General features: G+C 37.1%; 1 protein-coding gene across 33 annotated transcripts in view; it reads left to right on the forward strand.

Annotated features, from left to right (window-relative positions):
• The window catches only part of NRXN3 (neurexin 3), a 1418420-nt gene that overhangs the window by 1079784 nt on the left and 321043 nt on the right, over nucleotides 1–17593 (forward strand). For all 33 annotated transcript variants that reach the window (XR_004956343.1, XR_004956344.1, XR_004956345.1 and 30 more), the window contains one exon: nucleotides 14852–15033. Coding sequence is in view for 30 of the 33 variants with exons in the window: in XM_036239437.1 (XP_036095330.1) it covers nucleotides 14852–15033 (182 nt within the window). In the remaining 3 variants the exon portion in view is untranslated. The remainder of the gene's footprint in view (nucleotides 1–14851; nucleotides 15034–17593) is intronic.

Genomic DNA, 17593 nt, shown 5'->3' on the forward strand with positions numbered 1-17593 from the left:
TTAAATATCCTCAGCTCACTCAACTCTTCTTCATACAACATCCCTTTAAGACCCCTCTATACTACTTACCTTCCTCTTAAGTTCAATTTTGAGTGTCCTGTTTAAAACATATGAGCAGAGCTATATCGAAAGCCGAGCAGTTGTCTCTGAGCAGAATTGAAAAAGGAACTCCCTCACGTGAGCTACTTCCCATGAGACGTAACCTGGTCTCTCCTTACCTCTCCAATCTCTTTTTCTCCCACAGTTTCTCTTGTGCCCTCTATACCGTGTCTTTGCTAAGTCTCAAGCCAGCTAAGTTCATTTCTGACTTCAGCCCTTTGTCCTTGTTCCACTTGCCTTGAACTTTCTTTTCTCAAAAGGCACATGGTGTCCTCTCTCTTGCTGTCAAGTTACACTTGCCATTGCCTCAGATGGGCCTTCCCTGCTCATTTCATTTAAAATAGGCCTCTCCTGACACAGTTATTTTCCCATCATGCTTTATTGGCACTTAAAACTTGCCGATATTGTACATTCATTTGTGTTTTGTCTGCCGTCATTATAAGAGTATCACTTCTGTTAAGGCAAGGACTTTGCCATGTTCACTGCTGTCTCTGCAGCACCCAGAAAAGCACCTTTTACAGAGGTGGAGATTAACAAATATTTGTGATGAATATATTGACTAATTTACTATCTACGTACAGATTATCTGTGGGCAGAGGATAAAGAATAATATTTTTAATACATATTTAACAGTGCAAAGAGCCATGCATTAGAGAATCATCAGACTCACAGGGAACCTAAACAGCATTTGTGCTTTCAGGTGTCAAACAGAGACGTGTGTGTATATCTCTGACCAAATAGGTGGGCACATTATTTGGAGACCTGTGTCTAAGCCCTAGAGTACAGAACCTGGAAAATGACAAAAGTGCATGACGTGAAGGAAAGTGAGCTAGCAAGACTGCTCACTGCACGTGAATTTCCAAGGATACAGTTGTTCTTGAACAATCACAGTCAGTATATCAAAATAAGCACTTTATTGAGTAGGGTAAAAGGAGTTGCTGGCGAGACTGTAAATTCTCTCCCAGAACAAATGATAACTGAGTCCAGGAGCCCTTTTGTCCTGGGGGGAGGGGAGCATAAATTTTCTGAAAGTATCTGTCGCAGGGAATTGCTCTGCATTCATCATGTCCGCCTCCTGCATCATTCATGAATGTCATAAGAGTCTAAAGAATTGGCACTTCATAGTGAAGATGATTAAATAGCCATTATACTTGTCTTTCCTGCTGCACAGTGCTTTTAAAGAGATCCCATTCAGATTCTAGCATATCCTTCCAGCCTCTGCTCATTTCTTGCCTCCCTAGGTGTCTAGCATCTGATCCGAGGAGCACCGTGTCATCAGCCTTACACTCATTACAACTGAACAGATCTTTGGACTAGCACACCAGTTTGCTTCTTCACCTATCATAGAGCCCCGAGGGTTTGGGGAAAAAATGCCATAAAGCTCAAAGCAGACCCTTTTCTAGGGAACAGACAAATTTCAGCTTTCGCTTTCATTCTGAAATGATTGAACTGTAACTTTTTCAGATATGTTCACCTCTCTTTGCCTCCACTTCTTTGTGGACTAAGAATAATGGCTCAGGAGAAGACTCCTTTATATATGATTTGTTATTTTATGCATTCAAATACAAGGCTTCAGATTATTACATACCCCATAAAGCAATTACATGCAGAGTAAATTCTGATGTAACTGAGTATAAGATACAGGATCTAACTTCTGTCTCCCCTCCTCCACATCATGTGCACACGTGTTAAACCTGTTCCATAGTGATTCTCACTACCCAAACAGTATCTTTAAGTGATGGGATATAAATAGATGAATTAAAGTTGATCAATAAACAAGTTATTCTTAAGCACCTACTTTAAAGGCAGCAGAAAAAATATAGAAAGGGCACTGGCATCTGCAGTAGAGTTCTAATTGGCTCTGCCACTCATGAACTGTGACCTAGGGCAAATTCTATAACCTCTTTGGGCTTCAGTATTTATATCAATAAATGAAGAGATCAAACAGATGCTCTCAGATTCTCCTTCCAGTTCTTATATCACAGGATTTTATGTATCCAGGATGGAACTCAGCCGTCACTGGGACACAAAAAAGCCTGTGACATCACCATTGCTTACAAGGAACTCATGGTCTAATCATGCCCATGCAAACTCTAACCACTGCTGAGCAACAATTTCCAGCATAACACGGCTACTGGGTCTGTATTGTCATCTTTGACCGTGAAATATGGATTTTTTTAAAATAATGGTGTGATCTATGGCTGAAACACAAGATGTCTTTTTGCTCCTGTTGTTTGTGGGCTTCTCCCCTGAATGTATGACTTTAAGAAGAATGTTTACTTAAGGTAAAACTCTGCACACATGCTAAGGTATAAGTTCAATGGCTAAATTAGGGAAATGGGACCTTTACTGGTTGTGACCAGTAAGAAGACCCCCTTCAGAAAAAAATGTGTTCCCCTCTTACTGAAAAGGTCATACCAGCCCTGCCACTAGGGCACCAATTGCTTCAATGTAGGTGAACCCCTTGAACCAAATTTGTCCCCTAGAAGAAACCTCTTCACTCCTTATCCAGGCATTCGCTGGAAGTTGGGGGACTGATTGAAATGCCAGCCTTGGCACTTTCCATTCTGTTGCTCCAGCCATGTGAGTCTGATTCGTTCTTGCTGCTGAGTTAAGAGAGATTAAACAGAGCAAAGCTGTTCTCTTAGTTTCCTGATCTGCACCGTAGCAGCCAGAGTCAGAGGAAATGGGGACAATGGGAAAGAAAGTAAATTCTCAAGAGTGATGTGTATGCGATCTCTGGCAAGCAGACCCCGTGTTCACATGGTGGCTTGGAATACTAGGTCATTGCTCTGGAGAGTCTTCCAGTGCCCAATAAAGCCTACCACCTATGTGACACAATGTGAGGCAAAAGCTGAGGCTGAGAGATAAGGGCTGGCAGGATATGTGGCTGAATAAAGAACTTTCAATTTCCTTTGCTTAATAGATGGGCAAGTTTCACATCATTAAAAAAAAAAAATACCCACATCAAAAACTCAGCTTCTAATCTGAGTGCACATGGGCAATGTCTGAATCTTTTCATATGATTGACTTAATCAGAAGGCCTAATCTAACAGGAAGAATCACTGTATTAATTTAAATATGGCAGGTGCTATCTAAGTTTATTGCAAGAGCTAAAGACCAATTATCTTGTATTTTTTCATAAAATTGCATTTTCTAAAAAGAGACTGGTGTGTCTGAATATATCCATCATAACAAATCTTTAAGCTTTGATGGAAGTGACTGCTGTTTATTTGCAGAATGTCATATCTGTACTGTTGAATCAATGCTAAAGTTATCGTATTCGAACTAAGAAGAGAGCCTGGGAAATTAGTTTTTTATAGACTTGCAGCATGGCTTCATGAATAAAAGTATAAGGCCAAGTGTAGAAAGGGCCTTCCTCCAGGACATGATGATTAGAGGGCAAGTTTTTAAAGCAGAGATAACATAGTCACCTCCCACTAGGTTCAAGGTCAAAAATAAATAAGAAATATTTTTGCATCATCAGGACCTGAGGAATAGGCAAACTTTCAAGGGATGGGGAAATACTGAAGAGAGACAGAAAGACTGAGATCGAGGATGTGTTTGAAATATATTGAATTAGGAAGGTGGGATGAAAATCACCAAACATTAGCAAAGGGCAATTGTCTTGTTACAAATAATAAAGGAAGAAAAATAGAAGCTATAAGCTGAGCTTTTGAAGAGAATAAAATATTAAGAAAATTAGGAGCTTATGTACTCAGAGGAAATCAGTTGTAAAACTAATTACCAAGATATTACATAATAATTCAGTGATGCATTTGTCCATTGATAAGAAAGGAGGGGTAATGTTCTGTTGGATGAATAATGAAAAATGGCTTTGAACACCAGGAGCTAACTTTGATCCATTTCGGTCTCTTATGTGACTCTTGGCTCTACTATCTTGGTTTTAAGAAGAGCAATATGATTTGCCCTAATATTTCTGGAGATTAATTTTATTCAAAAGACTGAAAATGTTATATCTATTAAGCACATAAAAATATACAAAAACTGTATTAGGCCTTCCGATTAAGTCAATCATGTGATAAGATTAGACATTGTCCAAGTGCCCTTGGATTGGAAGCTGATCCAATACTTAATAATACTAGTAAGTGAAGGAAATCAAAAGTTCTTTATTCAGCTACGTGTCCTCGCTGTCCTCTCAAATCAAATTGCACCCCACCCCAAGTTATGCACACAGATAAACAACCTAAGGACTCAACAGGAGAAGAGTACAAATTAGAGCCCATCACCTCATGAAATATTATGCAACCATTTATAATGACAGGTCTAATAATATAGAGATAGATTCAAAACTATAATAGAAAAAGGATGCAAAATTATATAAGCACTATGATTATAACCATATGCAAACTGCGTTTTTCTATAAATGGAGACCAGGGAGAAAGGCCTATAGCTATAAATATTCAATGGGTATTGTTTTAGCAGATCAATTTGCATAATATTTCAGGTTTTCCAAATACCAAATAATATGTATTTGGGAAATAGCTGAGCAAAATCAGGGTGTATTCGATGATGACATAATAGCATCATTCTCCCTTGGGGCTTAAAAAACTCAGTAAATCCAAAACCAAACATCATTTTCACATACTAAGCTGTACTTCTTTTTTTGTCTGAAGTTTTATTTACCCAAACTTTAAAACTCTGAATCAGTGTCAACTCCTCCCATTTTTCTTTCCCACACATCAGATGAATCACAAAGTCCTTTTATTCTTTATCTATCTACTCTTTTCTCTCATTTCTCACTCTCACTGACCCAGTCGTAGCTCCTGCCTTTGATGTCCAGGCTATAGCAATGGCCTCCATCTAAAGTCATATGGAGACACTTGTTTCCTTCCCTCTACCACACCACAGCCAAAGTTACTTTCCTCAAACACAGGTAAGATCATCCTTCCCTACTGATTGAAAAGTAGTCATTTTCAAACTTTTTAAACATTAAAAATATTCATCAAAAAATTTTATATTGTAGCAACTATACCATATTGCTAAATAAATCTTATGTGTTTCAGAAGTTAAAAAAATTGTTTGATGGAAAATACTTCAACTCTTTGAAATGACTAGTTTCAAATGAGGTATTATAACCTTCTTAACCAAGGGGAAATTGAGGCACAGTGAAGATAAATGATGGTTGCAGGAGAATCGACCACAATAATTGTTTCTTCCTTTTTCCAAATTCCAATGTGTGTTTTATGATAGAGATATATGTGTCATAGAAGCAAGAGTCATTCAAAATATTAGCCAACATTTCCAAGAAAATCATGTTTATGAATTAGAGTCACACATCCACCAAACTCATCTGTTTAGAGTCCCTGGTCCCTCGAATGTGTGAAGTCTCCATATATCAAGCATTAAAATCAAAGCACTGGAAATAAGCAACTACTCTTTATGTGTATTTCTTTTTCAGAGAATGTTCAATACTAAAAAATTCCTTGATTTCTCTTATTAGAGATGGTATTTCAAAGCTGTGGAATAAAAGGAGGCAAAGGAGACAGATGAATGTGTTCCAAACCTTTTTATTCTAAGTATGTCCCATGAGGTGTTATCAGAAGGAATGAGTTTAAAAAAAAGAAAATGCTACAGAAAAAGCTGATGAGTAATTGTAAAATGATAATTTTTTTTCTTTTTATTTATTTATGTTTTGCCTAAGGACAAGCATATAGATGGTCTTTGCACTTAGTTAATGCTCTGTAAAATAGAGTAACATTACTATTCTTAAATATGTTGCATTAAATATATTTATCTACTATATCTTCTTGTTAGGTTAAATCTAAGGTATAGAGATAATGATATGGAAAACTAAAAACAATTTGCAATGTGATTTAGGAACGATGGGTAACATAAAAGAATTTATGTTACTAAAAATGACTAAAAATGGGTGTGATTTTATTATGAGCTTGCCAAAAACTCACCAAAGACAAATTATTCAAATGTCTTTGTGGTTAGATTTCTCTTGTAAATTGGAAGCTATGTTCTATTCCATCACGAGAGATATCATGAATCCTAATTGATAAGTATTTATAAAATATTTCCACATTGAGATGAAATGACACGAATCTGAGATGGATTAATGAGCAGATGCCTGAGTGACAGTGTGAAGATATGAAACTAGGTGAGCCAAGTTTTATTGATTAATTCAACAGCATTTATTTTCTGAGCATCCACAGTGTTGATAGAGAAATTAAATAGCCCTGTCCTCCAGGAACTCGCGGTACAAAAGGGTTCAGGATTTTCATTTTGTTTGACAATAAAACATTTCTTTTCTTAAAACTGAATACTGTGTAATTTCTTAGGAATTATTTTGTTTTGCTATGTAACAAACTAGCTTGGTTATGAAAGTTAAATTAAGTTGGCTATGAGATAATCTCTGAAATAAATCTCAATATAGAGTTCATTCTTTAGAATTTAGAGTTTTTTGAGTATGGTGTAATTAATCAGGAGCTGCCTGTTGTCTGACTTTGCCTTATACAGTTCACAGAGAACAACGTCATATTAAAACACTGCCATTTAAATAAGAGAAAATGATCAGCGCTACACTGCTGCTTCCATTGTGAAGGAACGGAATTTCTATCTTGTTTGCTGGGGTCTTTTTGTTTTGATTTTTGTTTGTTTGTTTTGTTTGACATTTTTTCCCACATATTAGAAAGCCATTGTCCTTTTCCTCATTGTCATCCCTGTCCCCACTGTCAACCCTATCCTCACTCAGATACACAGTTAAAAGTGAAGGGTAAGCATATTAGCGAGACAGTTTGGCATAATGGAGGAAAGTAGATCGTTAGTTAGATCTGAATTAAATTCTTGATTCTGCTCGACCTTAGGCAAGTCATTTTACCTCATTCTACAGCTTCCTTTTTCTCTAAAACTGGGATAGTAACTGCTACAGGCTGAACTACGTTTTCCCCAGAATTCATACGTTGTAGTCCTAACCCCCAGTACCTCAGAATGTAACTATTTGAAGATAAGGTCTACAAAGAGATAATTAAGTTAAAAGGAGGTCATTATGTTGGACTTTAATTCAGTATGACTGGAACCTTATAAAAAGTGAAAACTAGGACACAGATGGGTCAAGAGGGTAGGCTATGTGATGACGTGAGGGGAGATAACCATTTGTAAGCCAAGGATAGAGGCTTTAGATGAAACCATCCCTGTTGACATTTTGATCTCAGAATTCGAGCTTCCAGAATGTGAGAAAATAAATTTCTGTTGTTGAAGGCACCCAGTCTGTAGTTCCTTGATGTGGCAGCTCTAACAACTAACACAGCAATAACATCTAAAGTGAAAGATATAGGAATTTGAAATATTATACTGTATGCTATAATATATGATAAATTATTCATGTATATAACAAGTATGTGTTAATATTAGTATTAACAACAGTATTATAATTAGTATTTTAAAGTATTACCAAAGGTTTGTGAAAGAAATAATTGCTCCAAAAGAAAAACAATAAGCTTATGATAGTTCTTTTAAGCAAGAGGGAATTTAAGTGTGTCCCTGGAAGCTTTATTTTTAGATCAGTCTCAATGTGGAAAGCATCGTATTTTTTTTATTATTAATTGACTTCTTTTTCCTAGTGGAAGAATCCTGAAGTAACCAGTAAAAATAACTTTTTATAAATGTTTTTTGATGGAATGTATTTCTGAAAACGTCATTACCTCTAAGACTGGGAAAGGGTCATGATATGTCTGTGAGCACTCTGGAATGTGCCTGAAATCTACGTGTGATTTTATTTTGCTCAAACTTCAGGGTAGCACAGATGTTTATGAGGAATCACAGAAGTGAGCCATCTCAGTAGTTGGTATCAGATTTAGAAATCGCATAATTATTTAGTTCTTCTTCAGACTCTCTGGGGAATCCATGGTAACATTTCCATTAAAAGGTCCAGCAAAACATATTTGCAAGAACAGGATTTACACATGACATGTACATGGAGAATGTATTTGCCACCAGAAATAATGGTGGACTATTTTTTGCTCATGTAAAAAAATGGGTTAATTGATAGAATTTTACTGGTTTTACTTCTTTTTTCCCCTCCAGCTCCTATGGAACTTTTGGCATTAGATATAATATATAAGAGCTTCACTCTGTGCACAAGTTTGCATTTCAGTTTTACCAAGCAGATTTTATACTACACTAAACCAATATTTGTTCTTCTGGGAAGTCTTTGCAGCCAAATTTTTCTTCTAGAATACTGGGATATGCTCTGAAACATTACCTTTGTCTCGTTCTGGTTTCATGCCTTTTTGTTTCTAATTATTCTCTCTTCAAGAGAGAGGAAGAAATTGCCCATGTGGAGATGTCCTCACCTTGCCCGAGCCTTGTTTAAGAAATGGGGCTTGCCTCTCCCTGATGATATACTTAACTCTTAGGTAATGTTGTCAGTTTCTCAGTTAGCTAGCAGTAAATCTGATTATTTCTTTGCCAAAGATGAAGGATGTTCTTTAAGATTGATGAAATTTCTTTCCTAATGTTCACTCCCTTGAGTTTTCCTTTATTTAAGGCTATTTTATCATTGGTTTTGGTATTTATTTAAAAAACTTCAGAGTAGACAAATAGATCACATAAACCATGCATGCCATAAATACATTGCAGGGCCGTTTGTGAAATCTATATATCACTTAACACTTATCTTATACTCCCCAGTGGCTCTCTCTGTAATGTGGAGGTTTTGTTCTTATATAGTTTTGGGGGGTTTTTTTATTTGTTTTTTAAATTTTACTTTATTATTAGTTTCAAATATACAGTAGATTTGTAAGACATTTATATAGTTTATGAAACGGTCCCCCCAATTACTCTAGCTTCCCTCGGCTCTACACCTAGCCATTATCTTACTGCTGATTGCATTCCCTATGCCGTGCTCCCCATCCCTTTGACCATCTATCTGCTACTAATTTGTACTTCTTTATCCTTTCACCCCATTCTCCTGGCCCTTCAACCCTCTTCCCCTCTAGCCATCACCAGATTGTCCTTTGTATTTGTGAGTCTGTTTTTGATTAGTTTGTTTCTTGTTCCTTAGATTCTGCATACAAGCAAAATCGTATGGTATTTATCTTTCTCTGACTTATTTCACTCAGTGTAATAACCTCTAGTTCCATCCACGTCATTGCAAATGGTAGGATTTCATTTTTTATGGTTGAGTAATATTCCATTATATATATGAACCATAACTTCTCTACCCAATTGTCCATTGATGGGCATTTAGATTGCTTCCCATATATTGACTATTGTAAATTGTGCTGCCGTGAACTAAGGATGCATAGATTTTTACACATTATTGTTTTGGTTCTCTTTGGATAAATACCCAGAAGTTCAATTGCTGGGTCAAAGGTAGATCTATTTTTAATTTTTGGAGGAACCTCCAGACTATTTTTCATAGTGGCTGTACCAATTTGCAATCCCACAATCAGTGAATAAGGGTTCCCTTTTCTCCACATCCTCACCAACACTTGTTTGATTTATTAGCGATAGCCATTCTGATAGATGTGAAGTGATATCTCATCGTGATTTTAATTTGCATTTCTCTGATGATTAGTGACCTTGAGCATCTTTTCCTATGTCTATTGGCCATCCATATTTCTAACTTTCATGAACCCTCCTCTCTTCCCTGTGTAACTCAGTCTCTGGGGATTACTTTAGTGAAGTTCCCTCTCCTGGGTCAGCAGGACAGACTTCTCAGGGGAGAAGACAGAGTCAAGAAAGGGAAGACCTGGTTCTACTCTTAGCTTCACCACTTAACACCACATCAGGTCATTTCATCTCTCTGAGCATCCATTTATCTTTTTACTAAAACAGTAACAAAAATATTTCCCATTAACACTTCAGTGAGTATTAGGGGAAGAGGCATCAAATGAGATACTCCCAAAGAAAGCAATTGGAAAACCATTCAATGATATGAAAATGTAAGGTCCTACTATTATGAACACCCCAAAACAACCAGAAGTGCGGAGGGGGGAACCATGCAACAAACTAAATAAAAGCAATCGAGATGCTGTCTTCTCTAGGCCATCAGTCATTACGAGATCCTTGAGCTGTATAACTCCATTTGCTAGAAGAGATATTTGTCAGTCTTTCTATTTTGGGTTTTATTAGCTACATAGTAATCGACATGAATAAACAATAACTTTAATAGTGCTAACCGTATCTACTAACATAATATATTTTAGGTCATTGATAGTACATTTATTTCCCAAAAGGATTTATCAATTTACAGTAAAGAATGCAAATGCAGATAAGGTTGATGAAAGAATAATAAAATAGCAATAAGGAATAGGAATCTGAAACACTAGAGAAAGACAGACATATACCTTGGCTTTATTAAAGTTTGTGCTAACTTCTTATGCAATGTTCAAAGAGCACCAGAGTAGGAGTTTGGCATTGCTTATTTTCTTAACTTACCTACCAGGTGGTTTGTACAGTAAGACTTATTTTATTACTTAATTTATTATTCTACCTGTGACACTTGTCCACAAGTAAATTATATAGTTCTCTTTAACTCTCTCAGGTTTCCCCTGAGAGATGCTTACAAACTTGTTCTGTTTTAACACCAACTAAAAATTATTTCAGGAAAGGTGATTTGCTTTTTTCTTTTTTTAATTTTAAAAACATAAATATACAACCAACATTATATTTAAATCCCTTTCTGGAACCACTTTATCTTTGATTATTTGATGGGGAGAATAATAAATTAATCTCGTATAGTCTACTGTATTTTATAACCGAACTTTCCTTATTTCATACACACACGCATGCATGTGTACATGTATATATGTATATATTATTTTTATAGCTAACATAAATCTTAAATAGGAGCACGATTCTATTCCTATAGACAATCTCTCAAATGAGTAATATGCTATTTGGATATAGGACTAGAAATCTTGAAACAATGTCATGACGGCAGGACCATGAGGTTTATAAGTCAAAACAATGACAATAATTATCCAAGGGGTCCTAAATAAAGAAAAGTTGAGTTGCCATCAACAATTAAATTCTAGTAAAATTACCAGTATTAGGCACCACGGATTTAACAACTATTTATTGGAGAAATGTGTGGACTAGAAAAAAACTTATCCTTAATATTCCTTGAGAAATCATAGATCATCTATTTAATCAGCTTATTGTATAAGTGCTCCCCAGTACTCCTTCATAATTTCCGTGAAGTCTACCCTTTTCCACCTGTCAACCCCACACATAGAATACACACCAAAACATAAATATTCATACCCTACATCCAGCTCTGTCAAAATCACCATCAGCTCCATCTCAGTAAATAGCTAATCAGTTATCAAAACAATGAGCCAAATTCATTTGGGGTGCTTTTGGAACAAAAGAAGTTGTGTATTAAATAACATGTTGTACTTGCTGACTATTTGAAGATGGGGCACATCCACTTTAACTTGGTTAATGGCGACAGTGTGGAGATTTCATTCCTGAAATACTGTGTGGGTTGGAACTCAGCAAAGCAACCTTAGCTACTAGCAAACTTGAAAAGCCCGCAATATTAAATGACCAAAATGCCACCATGGTAATTTTTCTTCAGTTGAATTGATCAGTTTTTACTAGCAAGCAGAAAATTTACAAGGTTCTGATTATGAATAAATGTAGTATGATTTTAGCACCATTATAGTAAGCAAGGTGAGAATCCAGCAGTTAGAACTACGAGGCTCAGGGGAGAAAGCGTGTGATATGCTATCGCATGGCTCAGAAATGAAAATCTTTAATGGATCAGGGAGGGTTCTTATAGTTTTTGGAACAGTCCCAAAAAGTTGATTTGTAATCTGTATTTTAAAATAACAAAATTAACTTTTTAATTTGAAAATGCAAACCAAAATAATTTCATGTTACCCTTGGGACTCGGCATTTTATATTAAAATTAAATGAGAGCTCAAATTTATCTTTAAAAACCATGCAAAGCTAACTAAAGAGAAAAAGAATAACCAGTTGTCAGAATAGAAAGTCATAACTATTAACTTCCTCTAAAGCAGACATTGGACTATGGAATATTCAGGGTCTTTATTTGCCCTTGCTAGAAAATTCAGCACCCAGAATACGTATCTCAGTATTTATTTCTACATTGCAGAATAAGCCATATGCTAAGGACTTTGTATCTTTTACACTCTTTTATCTGAAGAGTTAGAATTATTTAATATAGTGACTTCTTAAATTCAGAATAACAGAAGCAATACAAGCAATTTTTTAATCAGATATTATATTCGCTTGCCTTAATATTGTCATAATGGGGTTTTGGACTATTTTTATTTAAAAATCGAAGCCATGGTGACCTCCTAACCACTATATATAAGAAGTTGTATATTTATCTTTTAAAATGTTCTTCCTCTTTATATTCTTTATGTTGAAAATTACTGAACAAGGGCAGTGGGTAAGTAATATAAGCAGAATAGAATGTTTGTAAAGTTGTCTGTATGGTGAGAAGGAAGACCAGACTAGCTTTCGAAAACATGCCAAAGCTGGGGGCTATGTTTTTGTTTTCATTTCTCTTTGGCCTTAGGAGAATATGTGAAAAGCATGAAGTATAATCAACTTTGCATCATTGTTATAGCTTATTATATAATTATATTAAGCTACAAATGGCATATAGTGAAGACAGACTTTTGAGGGCAGGAATGTTAAGCTGGAGACATAAAGGAGGTGCCACTTATTTAAGTAAGATATTTGGGTATCTCCTTACAAACAATGTAAACAAGTGACATAGCCCACAGAACATTTGGGAAGATCCAGGTAATGAATTTGAAAAGGTTTTGCAAACTGTAAAGCACCATGTGTATACGCTGCTGTTATCAACTTTTGACTTGTTCTTTTCATAGTAACAAAATTACCTCTTAATAGAGTATAGATTTATTTCTGTAGTAGAATCCACCATGTATTTAAGATAGATGAGGGTAAGATTTTATAAATTGCCACAAGATGTCATAGACTCAGTTGTATTTTTGGTGATTCTATACATTAATCACTAAGTAACCTTCAGTTTTCCAAATAGAGAATAAAGAGAATGGTGATGACATTTGTAATCATCCACAGAAGGGGAATTATTTAAATCCTTCGCAGATAGAGAGATATCAAGGGTAAATCATTATAGCCACATTTCTAATTTTAAGAAGCTTCGAGGGTATTTGTGGATAGTGAGGAGCAAACATTGTTTTGCACATGGAATTAATCATAAACTTTCCATACCACAAGCCCAGATTCTCCAGACGACTATGGAGGACTTTTCAGATACCATCCGCTAAGGACTGAGAGATTCATGAGAGGAAGATAATGTTATGTTACATGCAATATACAAACTGAGCATATTGAAGCAACTGAACTAGTGACCTTTCAAAAAGGACAAATTAGATTTACGTGCCTCAGAATATGACGCGGCTTAGTGCTTAAAGGATGACATATGACATATTCTCCTATTTCTAATTTCATAGTAGTTTACTTGATTATTTCTAAATGAGCTACATAACTTATTTCTTCTTCAAACAACATAATTCAACCTAATATTCTCTGTAAACTAAATGTAGACCAGTGCTTGAGATTTTTCATAAATGCTAAAGATATCTGAATGCTTGTCTAATGTTGCTTTAAAATAGTTTCAAGGATTGGACCATGTTCAGTGGGAAACACACAATACAATCTGGTGCCCAATGTTCTCTGAACTTTGAGATAAGTAACATATGGAAGGTACTCACTGTTGGTAACACACATACAACCATAAGAACTGCAATGGTGTAGTCTGTTCTAGCTCCCAAATCTAAATGCTTTTCTCCAAGTTCAGATTTAAAAACATGGTTTTTTTTTTTAAATAGAATTTTTAAATTCTATTTGATTTGAAACTGTTTTTTAATTTTTATTCCAGCTTGCTTTCTAAGTATTTTAAAATTAATATCTTCCTACTAACCTTCTGGGTTTGTAAATAATAAGAGTAAGAACATAAGTAATTATTGTAAATAGCAGTAAAAACACCAATAAACCCACTAATCATAATTGACAACACCACTTACCACGTTCAAAATTCATTATACTGAGAGTTTTCTTCCTATCTCCTATATCTTCTTTTTTGTAATTTACTTTGGAGAAGGAGATGGAATCTGTTATATAATACCAGATAAACACTGCTGTTAGGGGAAAAAATAAAGTTAATTTTTAAAAGGCCTCTGGAATTAATTTTTATCACCTTTTTTAAATTGCAGCATAATAATGAAATAAACAAATGATTTAGTCACATAAGTTGGTTTTCTCAGGTGATAGCTTTCTTTCCTGTGGGGCCGGTAGCGATGCAGGCATGCAAGGAACGATGGATTCGGATCCACATTACCTTCAGTTTTGTGACGTATCTCTGGAACTGCTCCCGGCTGCCCTGACCAGAATATCCTGATAGCTACAAGTTGGAGGAACTAGTTTTCTATCTGGTGCCTGTCCTGGCAGAGATAGAAAATTAATCCTGCTGTCGAGGAAGATGGAAGAATTGTTTGTCACACGTTGCAGAGCTCTCAGACACAGCATGTAACTTGCCCTCTGCCTTTGGGCAGCAGGAATTGACGGTAGAAGGAATGTCTCTCGTTAACATCTGCTTCATTAGTACTTCATTTTGCTGCATCTTTAATTTGGGGTGACAGCCACCTTTACAGGCTATGGAGGTCATCCCTCTCCACAGCTGTCTGTACAGAGTGCCTACTGCTGGCAACAACACCATCCAGTGCGCTGATGGCTCCCTCTCTCCTTGCTTTCGCAGCTGGCGCTACGTACATCTTTGGGAAGAGTGGAGGCCTCATCCTCTACACCTGGCCGGCCAATGACAGGCCCAGCACACGCTCGGACCGCCTTGCCGTGGGCTTCAGCACCACTGTGAAGGATGGCATCTTGGTTCGCATTGACAGTGCTCCAGGCCTCGGTGACTTCCTCCAGCTTCACATAGTGAGTACTCGGCCTCGACCTGGATTCTCTTTCCTCCCTGGCGGTCTGAGTTGTTAACCCAGATAAATTCAGGAGAACATTCTAGGTAGACGTGGAAAAGGGACACAGGCTTGTAAGAATTGCCTACATCTGTTGGCACCGTATCTAAGGGGTGGTCTGTGTCGTAAGTCTATTCGCCCATTTAGATGCGAACTGTAGAATGCCTTGGGAATAAAAAATTAAAAACTCTTCTTGTCCAGATGCCCTCCCTGTGTGGTGTGGCCCTTCATGAAATATTTAGCACACTCCTTAGATGTCAGTGAGAGATTTACTTGTGCAGTTCATCTTCACCTGGTACAAGTAGCGAAGCCAACTTGAGTGTTGATCTCTTAGTCTGGGCATCACACAGCTTTCCTGTAAAGGGCCGGACAGTAAATATTTGGTCTTCGTGAGTCATACAGTCTTTGTCAGAGCTACTCAATGCTGCCATTGTAGCGTGAAAGCAGCTGTAGGCAATATATATTAGGAAAAGTATATACGACTATATTCCCATAAAAAGGTATTTATTAAAACAGGCTGCAGGTTGTACTTTGGTAACCCTGTCCTACTCTGAAAATTCCTCAGAGAGATAGAAAGAGTATGAGATGAAAACTGAGGCCAGAGTGGATGGGGCAGAAAGGAAAGAGCGCAATGACCAGCTGTCGGTGTGTCGCTGTGTGTTGTGGAGGCACATTTCGCTTGTGTGTATAAGCACCTCGGCCACTGCCGATCATTAAACACTGCAATTCTAAGAAATTAAAATGATTTGGGGGGAAAAAATTACTTCATTATGAGGATAGAAAATATTTTTATAGCAACAATTAAACCCATTTTATCACCTGTGCAGTCTGCAGTTAAGAAAGTAGGCTAAAGAAGAAGATGATTCTCATCCATAAGGACCCAAAGTGCAGCCACCAAGAGCAAAGAGAGGAATTGTTCTCATTAGTTAGCAATGACAAGGCTAGAAAGAATGGATTTAATTTGGAGCAATAAGAATTCAGCTTAAATAGCAGGGGGGGGGGAAGCAGTTTTAGAGGAAAGATCAACTGGGGATTACCACCAACCTCCATAAAGGAGGAAAAAGAACATTTACGGGGCATCTCTGAATCTGAGCTTTGCTAATGTTCTGGTCTGCTGAGGAAAGAAAGCAGAGGGTGGGCTTTCATCGCTGGTTTCCAGAGCAGAGGTGGCTGCCTGGCTGCCAGCACGAGCAGTGAGCCCAGCCCTCGAGGTGGTCCCCATCTCTAGCACCTGCTCTTCCAATATGCCTTGGAACCAGGAGCAGCTTAGCATGGAAGGCTTAAGCCAGGAGCCTGTCTAGTCGCAGTGTGAGCCAGAGCAAGGCAAGACTCTGCCTCGGAGAGCTGGGAAGGACTGGTTAGACATGATCGCCTTCAGCATGTGGAAGAGGAGTCGAATAGAGTCGTGACCCTCCAGTGCTTTCTGAGATGCTTCAGGAACTATGTGGCACTAGGAGCCTGAGCTTGAGCATTTTGAGAAGCCATGCCAAGGAGCACAGAGGAAGACAGCCGTAGTTAGTACAGTTTATCTTTATTTGGCCTCTAGGAACTACCGTAATTTACAAAACTCTGTGAGATTTATGCTGCATGTAACTTAATGACTATTTCATAGCAGCTATAACTAGGTGATTATTACCAGCTCACTTGCATTTTTGTGATGATTTATCTTCCTTTCTTGTTCACTATGACTTACTAAGAAAAATATGATTTGGTGCAGCCATGAGCATCTTTTCTGAGTCAGATAATCCGCTACCAATTTATGCATTTCTCCCATTCATGTTTTGTAGAGCATTTAAGAGAAACGTTTTCTTATTTTCTGACAGTTTACCTGAATTTGGCATTGTTTTTATAAAATGAAGGTGAGGAGCCTCGGAACTTCTAGGTTGAACCACAGCATTCCATTTTAACATTTAACAAGCAAAAATGCATGAAATTTTACTTCAAAATGCATAGAACCCCCACTGATTACTGTGGACTTATTCCAGAGATGCTGCCATTATTTGATCATTCTAGAAAATCCCAACAGATTGAGCTTCAGAGGTTGGGTTAGAAAGGACATCATCTGCTCTTTTCAGGGAAAAGGAAAAGAGACCGTACGATGTGGAGAAACCTCATTGTTCTGGGATGAACTTGAAGTACCCGTGGCCATCTCGAGCATGGGGTCACTTCATTGGTCTAGTGATTTCAAGCCATTTTTTATTCCCTAGTGAATTATTTCTCATGTCTACCAGAGAGAAAAATTGTACGTGACTGTATTCCAATAAAAAATTTACTTTTAAGAACAGATTTCAGGCTGTGCTCAGGTGACCTCTGCATTAGGCTACAAATGTCCTCACAGAGATGTAATGAACATGTGATTAAAAACTGAGACCAGAGTGGGCAGGGCAAAGGGAAGGTTCCTTACCACACCTGATAGTCAAGGAGTCCAAGTGGAATATCGAAAGACTTGATTGCAAAACCAGCTTCTTGTTTTGGACATTTACACAGATGCATCAGGAGAGTGAAGACATCAATATTTACTA

The sequence above is a fragment of the Rousettus aegyptiacus genome, unplaced genomic scaffold, assembly GCF_014176215.1.
Source record: "Rousettus aegyptiacus isolate mRouAeg1 unplaced genomic scaffold, mRouAeg1.p scaffold_m13_p_3, whole genome shotgun sequence".
Taxonomy (NCBI): Eukaryota; Metazoa; Chordata; class Mammalia; order Chiroptera; family Pteropodidae; genus Rousettus; species Rousettus aegyptiacus.